Raw genomic sequence first — 16,331 nt, 5'->3', positions numbered from 1 at the left:
TCAGCCATTTTGAACATAATCTTAACATTGTAAACAAATACATTGCATGCCTGCAATTAGAGTTCATAGTCTTTGGTCTTTGAGCAAATATAAATAACAAGAGCAGCAGCATTTTTTCCATTTACATTATTATATGAACCTGATGTGTGATATTTAAACAGTCCTTCAAGAAGTGGATTTCTTTCAAGAATACAACCGGGAGCAAGGAAAATAAAATCCAGCAGAATGACAATGGGGAAAAATAACAATACGAAACATATCATGGTTACAGTGACATGTAAACCGTTTGGTGTGCTGTTAACAAGGTTTGACAGACAGTGTAAAGCCAGGCCTTACACACCATTTATAATGTTATGGTCCAGAAGTGGTTTAAAATAGTATTTGTAAATACCTTTCAGGGATAGTTTCATGTTACCGCTGTCTGTCACTCTAAGGATTGATTCTTCCTATTGCACTGAGATGAGTGAAAGGAAATTCATGCACTCTGCTCATTCTACATGGAATGGAACACTTCCAGCTTTTACATCTTTAATGAATAATTTAAAGGTAAACTCTTTGTCCTGCCTATGTTTTAACTTTCTGACCCTGATTTTATTTGATGCCATGTACTAAGTGTCCCTGCGACACAGTAGCGTCATGTCCAGGGGGTGTACTTGTACATCAAGCTGCCTCACGCTACACAAACAGGAGATAGGCTCCTGCACTGGGCCTCATGGCTCGGCAAGGCTAAGTAATTGTAAATCTTCATGCACCGACTTGCACTGCTGCCTATCTTGGCCAGGTCACTTCTTGCAAAAGAGCGCTCAATGAGTCCTGGTTAAACTAAAGGTTAAATAAATAAAATATAAAAATATAGCCTAAGTGGCAATGAATTTGGACACTTTTTATTTTAATGGACTTTCAAATAATTCACATGGTCATTGCAATATGGTAAATTACCTTAGTAAATACGGTACGTGTTTCACATTACTACATTTGTTGCTATTTTGATCAAACGGGTTGCCATTTCTAGATCAGTGAAGTCCCAGTCCATTGTCCCAGTGGGGTTTCCAACGAGATGTAAAAAAAATAGAAGTTTGAGGAAAATGCGCAAAATACACAAATGTATCATTTTTAGAGCAGAAGATTACTTGAGAGATTAATGAAGCGTGTCCTATTTATCTCCTTGAGTAGGGGGTGGAATGGCTTTTTCCGCACTTTTAGAAAAATAACAACAAATACAACAAACAACTAAACTAAAACAATAGGGTTCCTGGACCTTTGCCGTTTGAACCCCTAAATAACCAGATAAATGGGAGTTTGCCAAAAAATACAAATATTGTAATTAGCACCAGAAAGTTTAGACAATCACTGGAGGTTTGTTGGCAGTTTATAATGACCTGCTTGACACTAACTACCTGAATATCATCTGGCAATGGGTAAAACCAATGCATAAAGAAACACATTTGATCTACAGTAGATCTGTACACACATAGTGTGTAGAATACAGATTGATTTGTTGTAGACTGTGACTCTACAAGTGTAAATGAGGTGTTTAAAATTAATTAAGCTTGTGAATCAGAACCACAACAAAAAGGAATATAAAATGATCTTCTTAAAACATATAATTGAAAAATCTCTACAGCCTTATATATAACAGTTCATACAATCTTTATTGTAATCAACAATTAATGATCAACCCCTCTGTTCGTTTCCTTTCATCAATTAGTGTTCAATGTTTCTGTCCCTTTTATTTGGCACGTCTTTCCCTTTGTTCAGTCTTGGGTTTACATGATGTTGGTGCTGGGCTTACTGGTTTTCAGGAATTCTGTGCCCAAGTGACCACAATGACAGAGAAGCTGAGCACTCCCACCATCAGTCCGAACACCAGCAGAGCGACAGCCTAGAAAACACAGAGGACTTTAATCAGAAGAACCACATGGGGAGTTATGGGGCTAGCCTATAGGGCTGAGGCGATATGGACGGAATAGCTCAACATTGATAATGTAATGATATTTTCGGGATGATTACTGGTGCTTCCCAAACATATTTAACCATTGAGATTTATCAGGGGGAAAAACACTTAGAAACCGACATTATGTGGCATTTATAAATCTGACATCGTTTCCTGTTTTAGCATACAAAGATTCCTACCCCTAAATAATATACACGCTTTAACTCCAGAGGATACCTAGTCTAATATCACAGTATATTTATTATAATAATATAATATTGATATATCTGTCATCACAATACCACCCACATGGAGAGAAAGTAAGCAAAACAATGAGTAAAATAACTCATAAAACAAAGTTAAAAGACTTGTTAGAAATCCTATATTGGAGAAGCGTGTGCTTACCCCAACAGACTCCAGTGATCTGAGCGGTCCGCTGCTGATCTTGAGGTAGAATATAGCAGGATAAACAAACAGGAGGCAGGTGGATGTGGTTGACCCTGGGGGGGGGGGGACAAACAGGAAAGTGGGGCTTTATAGGCCTGACCTCGGGACTGAACCCGGATACCATACACTTTACATGCGATGTAACTCCACTCCCTGTGCACAAAGTGATTTACAAAAATAGCAGTGCACGTACCCACAACGCCGAACACGTTTCTGATGTCCGGAACGAAGATGGCGAGCAGCAGCACCACGCCCAGGATCGTTACAGTTGCCAAGACGTGGGTGAGCCAGGAGAAGGGCCTTCCTCCACACAGCATCACAGTCAAGGATTTACGGGCCTGGAACGTGGTCAGATCAGACACAATTACGTTAGTTAGTTAGTAGCAGTAGTAGTGGAGCTACTGGGGCTGGCGGCTAGGTGGAAGCCGATGGTGTCTGCTTTTAGAGGATACATCTCAGCTTAACCACTTCAGCCTATACTATAATGACAAGCCTGAAATAGCCAGGGGTTAAAGTGGTTAAAGGGTGACTTCACACATTTTGTAGCTGAATCCTATGGTTCCATTGTGATGAGGACTCCAACAGACTCTGTGCCAACATACATGCCAACGTCATCTACATGTATTATGAAGTTTGAGGCCAATCTACAGTTTTCATATTGGGAATCAGATTTGCGTGGCCTCACAACAGAACAATGTTCTTTTTTTTACACCTGTCACCAGAGCAGCCGGCCTCCAACCCAGGTACACGCACACCAATCGTATACTGTTTCTATTTTTTGCCCAGCACCCAGCCTAGCCCAGTAGGTTTTGGACATTCATGTCTTTTGGCTGTTTTCAGCCTCATTTTCAACTTCATAGGCAGCCTGCGCACACTCTACATAGCTGTTGGGTGATAGTGAGGGGTTGTCTACTCACAGGGAAATGGATGACGGGCACAGTCAGCAACACAGCCAGGAGGATGGTCAGACGAACAGTCATCACCATGACGTCCCGTGGCATGAAGGAATCATAACTGAGCATCAGCTCAGAATTCACGTGGTCTGTTAAAGATGGACAACATTAGTTGGCGGTTATTACAAGGACATTTGGTGAAGACACAACATTAAGTCCACGTTTGTCACTGCTCTCTTACTATAGAAGGTGAGGTAGCCAAACAGGGCAGAGAGCAGGTAAAGAATGAAGCTCAGACCGATGCTGACATTGGTGACGTTCTGCATCCTCTTCTTTGTAGGTCTGTAAGGACACATCGGAAGACAACAACAAGCACTTCATATTTATTTCGTCCATCTACTAGCGCATAATATGTTTGATGATTGCTGATGCTAAGATAAATTAGGATGTGGAACGTCTGAAACGTCTTTAATGCTGACCTGTCCAGTTCGCAGTAGATGGGCAGGACGGTTGTGTGGCACAGGAAGGAGAAGGCCATAGTGGGGATGGCATAGGCACTCTGCAACATACATCAACGCATCATTAACAACTTAGCTGATAATACTGTGATATCTGGTAGTGGGAGGGGTAGTGCTGCTGGGTGATATGGACAGAATCAAATATAACAATATTTTTGTCCAAATACCTTGATATCAATATTGTTATGATATTGTGGGGATAAATATTTACACAATGAGGTTTTGATGAATAGCAATGTTAAGAAAAACTGCAATATACTGTACAAACAACTGAAAAGGGTCTGGGGCAATTTCTGTGAAACATCTCCTCATAGTCGATTTGATTTAATTTAAACTGATACTGTCTAAAGGTGTTGTGGTTAATATTGATATATAATATCATCTGATTAAACAGAAAATACCTAAAAATGTGCATGTGCTAATGCTCTAACTTGTTTGTACCATACTGTGAAACAGCCATGTGCTTGGTGTAATTCTGCACACACCACACATGTGCTCTTTGCAGACATTTAAGCACATGTGACTGGCAGCTGCATGTTCCACTGGAGCATGTGGTGGTCCTTATACACAGTACAATCCCTCATATTTAATGATTGGGAAATGTCACTGGTGTCAAACAAGCGTGTAGCGCTCTTAGTCTTGACAATGACATGCTGCCTCACATGCTCTGCGTGTGTTGTTGCAGGGGGCTGAAAAGATCTATCCTAAAAAACGTATACACACCTTACTGGAGATGACAAAGAGTTTGGGCGTGCAGTCTGACTCTGAGTCATTGGAATTTGATACCTGGGAAAACAAAGAGAGAGAGAGAGAAAGAGAGAGAGAGAGAGAGAGAGAGAGATAGAGCATTATTTCAGAGATGATGTTCTGCAAGAATGCTGCAAAGGTGGGCAAGGTTGAATTAAATTCCATTGTCCTGGTTACGGTCTGAAAAGCAAACAGTCATCCACCCCCATTTTGCTATTTTGGGCATGTCACTATAGCCAGCATTTATTTTAAACAACCTTCTAGAATATTAAAATAATTGCCCATCTACAAGGCCACGAGCTTGTGGACCAGCTATTTTTTTACACTCTTAGGAACAGGGCTTAAGTGTTAAGTCACGCTAAGGCTGCATGCAGGGAAGTAATCGTACTGCCTGTATATCCAAAAAGGTTAAAGTTCATTTCCCGGCTCTGGCGAGGTGATCTGAACTTCCTTCCCCTCAGGATTCACAGAGCAGGGTTCTCTCTGGTCCTCATCAGGCACAACTGACTCAATCAGTAAACTCAATCTCCTGGATTGATCCCTGACTCTCTGGTCTGGCATACCTCCCTCAGGTTCCATGGTGCTGTCTGTCTGTATGTCTGTGTGCTATGTGTGTGTGTCACGTGCACGGTGCTAAGTATGTTTGTTACCTCCTGGTAGGTGCCTCGTAGCAAGGTCACATTTTGAGGAAGAGGGCAGGGAATGGACCATTTCTTAACAATAACCTACAAGGGAGGAAAACACAAGTTACTGTAAGATTGTGTTGGTGTATGATAATTTGTATACAGGCTTAAAAGATGCAATCCAAAACCGTTTTCTGTGAATAAAATGTTATTTAATCCAGTGGCTCTCAACCTTTTCTGGATCAGGGCCTACTTGGAAATCTTGAGAGCATTCGCAGTCGGCCCATCTGACCTCTTTAGTGAACAGATGGGTGGCCTGCGTGCATTTTCAGAGGATGTTTTTATATGATCAACCGATCGACTGTGTTTCACCGTGGATCGAGGGAACTACAGTAGTATACTTTAAGTTCTTATATTATTGTTGTCACTTTTTAATAGTAATGCTATATCATAATTAAAATCTTTGTCATTTGTCAATTATTTAGGGGCCCAATTGCAATCCCTCGCGGCCTGCCACAACGGCCACCAGTGACCTTTTTGACATTTTATTTTTGTGGGTATACAGGAACCAGTGATTGAATGCACTCTGTATGATATGAGTATCATTCTAAAACAATATAACTAACAGGTGGTCTCCCTGCTTTTCCATTGAGACATTTAGATCCCTGTAGCCGTTAGAGCCACTACTGGTTGACAAGAGATATTGCATAAAACTCAATTCTCGCTTTCTCAAATGTGCTCTCGCTCAACGGTAAAAATCTCTGCGCTTGCGTTGGAATCCCGGGTAGGACTTGAAACTCAGCGATTCCAGCTTTAAGTTATAATTTAGTATCAGTAATGACTATAAATGACTTACAAGTGACTTGTAAGCCCATGTGGGCTGGGCAGTGGCACTCTATGAGGTGTAATACACTTTAAAGCTACAGTTTGTACGTTTTATGTCCTGACGGAGAGGCAATTTCATGATGTCCGAACTACAGCAAAGATGCCGACTAGTTAATGGCATTAACATACTCTACCACACAGTTTGGTTAAAACAATTATCATTATAGAGACAAGTCCTGGATTGTAGCTGTTAATAAATTAAAAAAATAACTAACTAACTCACTCAAATGTTAAAAAAACAGAAGAGATGAGAGGAAAGACAAGGATGACGTGTTGCAGAACTCACCACAACAGCGAAGTACAGCATGAAGACAAACGCAATGCTACTGGTGCAGCCTAAGAACCCTGAGAGAGGGAGAGATATAAAGATATAAATATAAATGTACAGTATTACACCTAGGTTGTGTACAGTACACAACTGGGTCAGAGCATGTCACAACCCTGGTAGAAATATATAAATTAGGATTAGCTCCACGTACCAATCTTGGGCAATAAGGCCAGAGGTAGAACCACACACAGCGTCACCAGGATCAGAAGTATCCTGCCATTTTCGTACCAGGCATCTCTGGAAAAGCACCACAGGGGAAGACAGGGGAAGAATAAGACACAGCAGCACACGAGGGAAGGGACATGAAATAACAAAGGCAAATGTTGATGCTGAATCAAACCATGTTTCCCAACCACAGCATCCCGGAGCTCTGACATGATGGGGACAGCCGAGATGGATCTCTAGTGCCTGGAAACAGGCTGGCCCTGGAAATTTGTCTCCATTTCGTGCTCAAATACAGAGAGACAGACCCATCATGTGGTATGAATTAAGGGCTTTAGCTCTCGCAAACCATAACAATTATGTAATTCACATGCAAACGTTCTGTCGCTCCGTCAGATGAGGCCAGATTTCACTTGCTGGGGTTTTTGGTAGAGGGGGAATAATATTTTCCTTCGCTGAGGGATAGCCTTGGTGGTTTATTCGGGAAAGAGGCTAGGGAATCTTGGGGGGAGGAGGAGTATAGCGGGGGGGGGGGGCTAGTGGTGACACATGTGGAAGGCATGCTGGCTTCGCTGGGGTCGGGGCGGGCGGGGGAGGGGAGGGGCGCTGGCTCGGCTTGGCGCTGCTGTGTGTCGGCCCGCAGCGTGGGGTCATGAGGGACTGGCTCCAGCGCTCTTTATGGGGCTCCCATAGTCGGCAGCACCTGCTCCAACCGCATCAACACCCACTGACCCCCGTTTGGCAGCTTCACAGCTGCGAGGTTACCATAGGCGCTGAAGGCCTCGTCTCGCTGTCTACACAGATTCTGGTCCTTAAACTGCATGTCACAGAGGCCGCCACTCCTCTGACCACAACCGAGTCTCACTGTGACGCCTCTCCTGCAGCTCCTACACGCCAATGTTGGAGTAGCCCAAAAACCAGCCGCCCACTCCGCAAATCCTAGCTGGAGCTCGCCAGCCCAGTGCTGTCTGCTACATAATATAATCTCCAACTACAACCGGGATCCACCCCGATGAGCTTGAATGGAGTTTACTGTATGGGGGGAGGAGAAGAGGATACCTAGAATACCCATGAAATGTGGTGCATTTCACGCTTTAACAAGCTGCAGGACAGTGCTCCCTCAAGGCTGGAGGAACACTGCCAATGAGTCAATCTCCACCAAGTGTTGGAGATCAGCATAAATCTTGGCCAATGCAGCACAAAGCCATCACAGCTGTCCATGACCTTGGCCCCCATCCCTGCAGCTTAAACAAGACAAACTTAACCAGGACAACCATTGCATTATCCTCATCATCATCATCATCAACATCACAGACCAACATTGAAAGACGAAGCACAACCACGTTTCCCTCTACCACATTAAGACAAATGAGCCAGCAAAGTAGAAAAGCTTCTTAATATGAAGCAACTCATTTATTCAGGCTTTGATGGGGGTTTGAATATGAAGTCTGTTAACAACCCAAAGCCACTCATTAACAGCGCTTGTTTTGTTTCCCTCAGCAGTTGGGCCGCAATTAGAATGGCAAAACTGATATCCCCTTGTATCACTCTGATTCCGGGAGAACATGTGTGAGAGATTTGAGGGTGAAGGGACCGGGAGGAGGAGGGGGAGCTAATACAAAGCAGCTGTGTGTGAAGGAAGATTCAGATGTTGACAGATCGGACGGAGAGCAGCTACAACTCTCGCTTAAATCAGTGTGCCTGATAATAAAGTGATAGTTACATTCTTGGCGTAGGACTTACTCTGTGTGAGGCATTGTCAGAGGTTTCGGGGCGGGGGGGCATCCACCAACACAACCACATACAGTAAGGGTACATTTTTAAACTTTAACCACTTAAGCCCTACACAGTATATACTTCATCGTATGACAAATAGTGAAACTAGCTGATGTACAAGTTCACAACCTGTTGCGATGCGACGTGCTGTGAGCTTGTTGGTCTGATATCTTCACTACAATTGTTGGAAATAAATAAATACAATGTCCCCCAAAACAGGGATGCCAGGGTTTAATGTGGTTAACATAACACTGTGCTGTGTGCAGGACCAGTGAAGGACGCTGGCTGCTGCTGATGGGTGACGAATGGCTCTCTCTCAAAACACACACTTCCTCTAGGTCTGCTCTGCGTTACACAACACCCAGCGCAGGCTTCCCTCCAATCACTCACAGACAGTAGTGTATTAGTGTACTGTGGTTTGGCGAGACATCCTCCATCACATTTCTCATACGGTTCCCATTGGCTGGCCTCAGATCAGTTTGTATCAGTGTAGCCTCATGGACAGCATTGTCAAATGTTTTGGGGGATGGGCATAAGTGCCGCTTATTTGTCGTAGTGTAAAATGTAGGACCCATCATGATGTTGCTTGGCTGTAGAATCATGTTTGTTTGTTTTTTCAGTGTGGCTGGAAGTCTAGCGGAGGGTCGGTCTGCGTGTGTGTCTCCGTCTTGCAACAAATGTCTTCTACACAATGGGTAGGAATTACCCCCACAAATTATTAACTAATTTAACTTCATAATGGAAGTCAATGAGGCTCCGTTTATGCTGAAACCTGACTCATGACACACGCTGACACCTGGGAGTCCGAGATGCACATTGGAGCGGATTCCAAAATCAACATGATTCGATGAACGTCTTAAGGTGCCAGATCAGCGAAGCAGTCCACTCAGTCAAGTGGGCAAACTGAGTATATGGTCTCAGGACCGAGGCAACTACCTACCCAGGGGCATCAGGGCTGAGGAGGCTGGTGATGGCAGCAGGAAGCTCTTCCTTCAAGATGAACAAATAGGACGCCATCGCTGAAGAGACACACCAGTAGAGGGATTGGTCAGAATATATACATACATTCGTTTTAAAAAAGAGCTGTAGACTACATTACAAGTGTGCAAACAATCAAACACCAATACACGTCGTACACAGACATTACAATGGGACAAACAATCCTGAGTAGGACGATGCACACCGGTCTAGTAATGTTAATAATTACTTGTTGAAAGACTTTGGACTAAGGAATGACATATGTCATTGAGTCAACTACGTACATGAGAAGACACCTTTTTGTTTTGTGTGAATGTAATTAAAGAAGATAAAATGTTCCATCTTGTGATTGTTCTATAAATAACTAGGTGACAACGGACACAGACCCAATGTAGTCACTGCCCATTCTCCCCTGTAGCTTCCAATCTCTACTTATGGTTTAACGCCCTTCCCCGCCAGCTTCCCTCACGTGCGAACACGGCCGGCCAAGCACTGAGGATTCGAACCCCAGGCTCCATGATGGTGGGCAGGCACTTTACACCTGCATCACCTGGATGCTCTGGTAGCAGTGATTGTAAGCAATTTACCATCTATTGTCAGTCTTGTCAGACAACTCTGATTTGTCATCTGCCAGACTGCCACAATCTCTCAACACCCATTATGCTGACCAGATTAAAATGAAAGAGCATTTATCTTTCATTATACAGTTTTTATCAATGTGTATAACACACACATGAACTATATTCTTGGGGAGTATGGGGTTGATGTGCTTTTCAGTACGCGGAAATGGGTGTAGTGGAGGGGGATGTAGCTCATAGGCATGAGGGAGGGGGTGTAGCTCTGAGGTCACACAGGCAGGGTTCGGGTGTGACAGGCTGTTCCAGGGATCACCCATGTGCTGAGGAGCAGACATTATGCAGATGTTCCAACTACTGAGTAGAAGCAGTGGTAGGATAGAGGAATGGTACGGACAGGAATGTTAACAATAATGATCCCTGACGCTAATCCAGGTATTTTCCCTCCCCTTTGACTTCATAGGGAAACAGGAAATCACACACGTCTCCTGTTGGGGCTCCTCCCCTCCAGCTTCTTAGACAACCAATCAGAGAGGGGATTATGGCCACTTCCTGCGGGTCAATGTGGCCCCCCAAAAACATGAGAAAGAGGGAGAAACCCAGGGTGGAGGAGGCATGGGAGGAGATGTGTGTAATGTTTGGACCTGGGCAGGGCCAGAGTGGAATGGAGACTCTGAAGCAGATTATAGCCAGTGGTAAAGGGAGGTAATGTTAAGGGATTTAGATTTGGGAAGCCAGGCAGATCCTGGGTTAGATGGGACCTTACTGCCCTGGGGCAGATCTTCGAGTCTGCCTTAAACCAGCATAGACCCTAATCCCCAAGATCCCGTAATTGTTTTCATTAGAAAATTCCTTCAGCAACATTACTGCCCACACAGACGCACACACACACACACAGACACTGACTCACTGTCACTAGTCAAATGCCATTACTAAGTACTAGTGCGTCTGCTTAGTGCTTATACGAGAATATTTGATGGAGCTAATAGACTACCAGACATTGCTGGTGTGGATGTCTGCAGTAACTACAGTAGTCTATCCGCAGCTAAGTTACAGTGTGACATTTCATCCATCAATGTCAATGAAACAACAACCTACTTTTAGACCACGCAAGTGGATACACAATGACAGGCATCACACTGCAAGCATGATGTAATAGTTTAGTTTCATGCAGTTGGTTATGATGAGTACAGCAATATTTCCACAGCCATTAAAAGCAATGGAAATTCCTGGTGTAATGATACTTACATTTCTAAACAAAGGGCCCTTGAGTAAACAAAGAATATTGGCACAGTCAACACTGGAATGATAACACAGTCTAATAATAAACATACAATTCTAGAAGATCTTGAGTAAACTATCTGTGTGTGGCCAACAAAGTCTGCACAGTGGGAGAGTGTATTCAAGTTAAGTCACTTTCATTTCATTAAGAGCACAGGGCAGTGACAGCCCTAGGCGGGCCAGCAATTAAGGTCAATTGGCCCACCAGCCTTTGGCAACATAGATGAGTGTTTACCCAGAGTGGGACTAATTGCACGCCTATAAAAAGGGGCCCAGGGTGTCGACGGATGCTCCGGCCGGGTATGCTCGCTTGCTCACACGCTCACACATACTGTCCCATGCTGGTGCAAAACCACAACCATACCAGAGGGCGCTGCAGTAATCCACTCAGCCTCACCACTAATGACTGCAGAGGAGCCATCACCTCAGCTCTCAACTGTGTGAGGGGAACTGAGGCTGAGGGATGGATGGAGATGGGAGAGGAGGAAGAGAGGGGAGGTGTGGGGGGGGGGGCATCCCATTAGGTCACTCATCACACGGAGGGTGGGAGTGGGTTTACCATCAGTGATCAATTAGAGGGCGAAGTCAGGTTTCAGGCCCGTGGGAGGGCGGCTCGGAGCACAACGACTAGGGGGGCTAGGGGTCAAAGGTTATCAGGGAATCTAGGAGAGAGGCACTAATATGGCACAGAGTCCACTGTCCTCCAGTAGGAGGCACTATCTCACTCTTAAATTAACTGGGCATAGTGTAACCCTGAAAACAACACCTAAATGGGTGTGGATGTTCAATACATTGTCAAATATAATGGATGGGTGTTGCTTTAGTGAAATAATGTCAGCTTACCGCCAATATTTTGGATGAGAATAGTGCTTCCAACCAGAATCTGAAAAATAAATGTTAATGTCAATGTTTTCCTGGTATTGTGGAAGGAAATACTCACATGACTTAATTAGTTATGTTGGGATATATAGAGTATTTAGACAATGTAAACCCATGCAAGACAGGATACTCACTTTCCCTGGCTTTTGCAGAGCTCGATTTCCAAGTTCTTCATATGAATTGATGCCTAAACATATAACAAACCAACTTTGATGTACACCAACAATTTTGAAACATTAACAAGAGCACAGTAGCAGGGCATGCAGAACAGCAGTTATACTACAGAACAGAAACATTAACGAGAGCGCAGTAGCAGGGCATGCAGAACAGCAGTTATACTACAGAACAGAAACATTAACAAGAGCACAGTAGCAGGGCATGCAGAACAGCAGTTATACAGAACAGAAACATTAACAAGAGCGCAGTAGCAGGGCATGCAGAACAGCAGTTATACTACAGAACAGAAACATTAACAAGAGCGCAGTAGCAGGGCATGCAGAACAGCAGTTATACTACAGAACAGAAACATTAACAAGAGCACAGTAGCAGGACATGCAGAACAGCAGTTATACTACAGAACAGAAACATTAACAAGAGCACAGTAGCAGGGCATGCAGAACAGCAGTTATACTACAGAACAGAAACATTAACAAGAGCACAGTAGCAGGGCATGCAGAACAGCAGTTATACTACAGAACAGAAACATTAACAAGAGCACAGTAGCAGGGCATGCAGAACAGCAGTTATACTACAGAACAGAAACATTAACAAGAGCACAGTAGCAGGGCATGCAGAACAGCAGTTATACTACAGAACAGAAACATTAACAAGAGCACAGTAGCAGGGCATGCAGAACAGCAGTTATACTACAGAACAGAAACATTAACAAGAGCGCAGTAGCAGGGCATGCAGAACAGCAGTTATACTACAGAACAGAAACATTAACAAGAGCACAGTAGCAGGGCATGCAGAACAGCAGTTATACATAACAGAAACATTAACAAGAGCACAGTAGCAGGGCATGCAGAACAGCAGTTATACAGAACAGAAACATTAACAAGAGCACAGTAGCAGGGCAAACAGAGCAGCAGTTATACAGTGGGCCTCATATACTGTATATTCAAATGTTGCTATACTGTCCTGGCCGTTGCAACGCAGCCTAGAGTCTCAAGGTGTATCAATGATACAAATTCGTTAAACCATTTAGTGAAACAAGGTGTCTTCCACTCTTTAGTCAAGATTATCAATTCAAATATCGTTAAATTTTTGGGGTTCAATTAACTTCGGATGATCTATTGTCTTATTGTACCGCCATCGTATGGTCTACATAATAATTACAATACATTTCATAAAAATAACTAATAGTTGCAGCCATAACTGATCTACAAGAAGGTCATCCATGTGAATGAGGCCCATTCTGTTAATTTCCCCTTTTAGCATAATTTCACACCTCTTCTCTTACTTGCAATCTAACCAAGACAACACTCACAACAGTAGCTGATTAAGTGTCATCAGTGATGAGATAAAGATTGTAGAATGAGACACAGATCATTGTATTAAAAGCCTATCAGCTACAGTGATTTAATCAGGAGTTCAGAAATAAGGACAGTTCAGGGTTGAGATTGAAAGTAGACCCACATCAGCTATTTTCACTATTTTGGAAATAAGTGGTTAATTCATATAGTACGTCTGGGTCCCGGGAACACACCAAATTATCTTTGACATCAGTACTGGTCAACATCACACGTAGCTTCACCAATCAACAAAGCAGATTGAGATAAGACACAATGAGACTTTTGTATTGATTGACAGATTGAAGATGAAATTAAGAGTAAATGAAATCAACCAATCAATGCCTCTCACCTGTTTGGTCACACAGTTTCAGGAGGAGATGAATGGAGTAGCCAGCCAGACCGGACACCAGCAGCAAGAGAATACTAGAGAGCAATGGATGGACAATACGATATCACACCAAAGTTCAACTGAACAGTAAAACAAGATCACTATTGTATCTACTCACGAAAGAATAGCAGCTGTTTTAAGAGCACTGTGATTGAGGGTGCCATACTCACCAGAAGCTGACTATGCCAGTGCTGGCCATAGCATATGCTAACCCCAGTATGCCACTGCCCATGATGGCATTCATCAGGTTAAAAACAGAAAAGGCAAAAGAGGCTCCTTTGGTCCTGGGATCTCTTGGTAGCTGCACAGAAAACAGAACAAATCAGATGAGATAAAAATATGATACATGATATAATACATCTGTATTTTACATTCCCCACAATAATAACATAAATAAAAAAGATGATAAACCTGGACCAAAAAAACCCCATAAAACGTTTACATTAGGCTACTTTAAAGACAGTGATTTTGTCCTAACAATACGCAAGTGCTGGAGAACCAATTATTTAGTTAATACAGGTCCAAAATTATTATTCTCCATAAAATATAGGAAATTACCCCATATTTATTGAGAGACATGATGCTTTTCTTTGATATCTGGTTTGTCTGGGTTTTCTCAAAAGAGTGCATTTGCGTGTTTAGCTTGGAGAAGACCATATAATCATTATTTTCTTCTTATTAGTATTTATGTTTAGCTCCTTAGGAAACAGACCTGGGATGCATATTGTCATCATAGTTTTGATATGTTTGTGTGCTAAATGTTTTCAAATAGAAACTTTAGAAAATAATGAAAAAAACATATTTTGACAGAATATATGTAAAATTATCTTTAATCGCCTAATCGGTGGTCTAGGACTTTCCAAACTTCTAGCATCAGTCTAGTTTTTTGAATCGCAAGAACCTGAGCTTTATGACAATCGTCTTACTATGCCGTCTCTAGATTCAAATCATTATACCAAGGAAAAGCTAACATTTATATTTTTTACCATATCTTATTCTTTGTTTATAATAGTGTTATGAACCACTGGTCAACAGCAATGAAAGATAAAATACATATTTTCGGAATATGGGTTTGGTTGGAATGGTTTGACCGGGTCATCCCTATGTTCCCCACTGGTTTAAGGACTTCAGTGTTTTGTACTATACAATTGTATGTATAAGTACAGAACAAAGAATGTTTGTTTTTGCCATCTTTGTTGAAGAGTCTGAGCAATTATGTTTTAGTTTATTTTATGCCAGTGTACATTTTTAGTTGGCTAAGACTAGATGGTTTAAGTAGCCTAGGCAGGCGTTGTTGCTATGTTTGTAAAGAAGATGTTCAAGTAGTTGGCCACATCAAGCTTGTCAGTGATGAGAGTGTCGTTCGATTTGATGTTTATGTTTGAAAACCTGGTTTTCAGTTTCTGATCGCAGCCTAGTTGGTTGTTGAGTAGCTTCCAGAGCTCCAGAGGATTGTTTGATTTCCTCAGCTTTATTATTTAGTTTATTTTAGCTGATTTGGTCATTAACAATATTTCTTAGCTTGTTTCGTTGGGTTTTTAGGTTGTCCAGCTGAGCTTGGAGATCACTGTCGAAGCGCTTGGCAAGCTTTGACTTTTTTATAATTATAAATATATTACCACAGAAAAATGTAGAATGAGAATGACCATGACAAAATAAGTCAAGCTTAAAAATGGGTCATGCTGGTAATATAATATTGAACAACCGTTGTAGATTCCATCACTTGTATTATTATTCAATAATAACAGTTGTGCAGTTCCTGGTGTTTAAAAGAAATACTGCTACAATGGAGCTTATTGTTATAGAATTCTTCCCAATAGAAGGGAACCCCCTGCATACAAATTACTAGTATAACTTTTAATATGTAAGAACGTGGAAACAATTAAACAATTTACACCAGACTGACTTACAAGTTACCCACACAAAAATGTAAGGGCAAGCATGTGAACCATCTACATTTTGTTGATTTTTGACTGTCTGACCACATTGACAAGGTTTCCTACTGCTACTTTAATTTTCTGTATGACTGGTGATCGTGCACTGCATGTTTACTAAGGTTATAAAGCACAACATACACATATCATCATACTCTTTTGGAGTAGCATACTTACAGTTCCTATTAAAGGAGTCGTTTCATTGCCTTCGATGTCGCCGATGGTCCCATAGCCTTCAACAGCAGGTCTGTTAACACTGAAACTCATCTTTACTAAATGGACCTTCTTCACTCTCACGCGTCAACCGCACAAACTATGACAGACAAAATGTAATGATGGCGATAATGTCCCGAGGTAAAGCGATGCTTTCAAGATGTCATATTCGTAATCCTACTACAACTCTACCAAGTTCCAAACTTTATAGTTGCTGACTGTTGATGTTTATCATCATGTCCAGTGATCAGATCACA

General features: G+C 42.3%; 1 protein-coding gene across 2 annotated transcripts; it reads right to left on the bottom strand.

Moving 5' to 3' along the window:
• Nucleotides 1-16,304, bottom strand: slc38a6 (solute carrier family 38 member 6). 2 transcript variants are annotated; one of them, XM_080784550.1, is made up of 16 exons: nt 16,039-16,304; nt 14,098-14,228; nt 13,889-13,962; nt 12,160-12,212; nt 11,990-12,029; nt 9,253-9,331; nt 6,526-6,611; nt 6,333-6,391; nt 5,189-5,263; nt 4,515-4,577; nt 3,753-3,832; nt 3,515-3,615; nt 3,298-3,422; nt 2,574-2,718; nt 2,339-2,433; nt 1-1,882 (listed from the first exon to the last, which is right to left on the bottom strand). In XM_080784550.1, the coding sequence occupies exons 1-16, from the start codon at nt 16,126-16,128 to the stop codon at nt 1,799-1,801; spliced, it is 1,380 nt and encodes a 459-aa protein (XP_080640676.1). In that variant the 5' UTR covers nt 16,129-16,304; the 3' UTR covers nt 1-1,798. The 2 variants fall into 2 exon arrangements, with proteins under 2 accessions (XP_080640676.1, XP_080640677.1); XM_080784551.1 differs by having other exon boundaries at nt 4,515-4,581; nt 5,196-5,263.
• Nucleotides 16,305-16,331: the final 27 nt, after the last annotated feature.

The sequence above is a fragment of the Protomyctophum bolini genome (genome assembly GCF_963924005.1).
Source record: "Protomyctophum bolini genome assembly, chromosome: 15".
Lineage (NCBI taxonomy): Eukaryota > Metazoa > Chordata > Actinopteri > Myctophiformes > Myctophidae > Protomyctophum > Protomyctophum bolini.
This window is presented reverse-complemented; position numbering and strand designations above follow the sequence as displayed.

Excerpts from the sequence above, each read along its gene's own strand:
- slc38a6 (XM_080784550.1), bottom strand. The coding sequence starts at position 16,128 with ATGAGTTTCAGTGTTAACAGACCTGCTGTTGAAGGCTATGGGACCATC. Across the intron at positions 14,229-16,038 it reads CGACTCCTTTAATAGGAACT|CTACCAAGAGATCCCAGGAC; the intron begins GTAAGTATGCTA and ends TTTTCTGTGCAG. Across the intron at positions 4,578-5,188 it reads TACGAGGCACCTACCAGGAG|GTATCAAATTCCAATGACTC; the intron begins GTAACAAACATA and ends TTGTTTTCCCAG.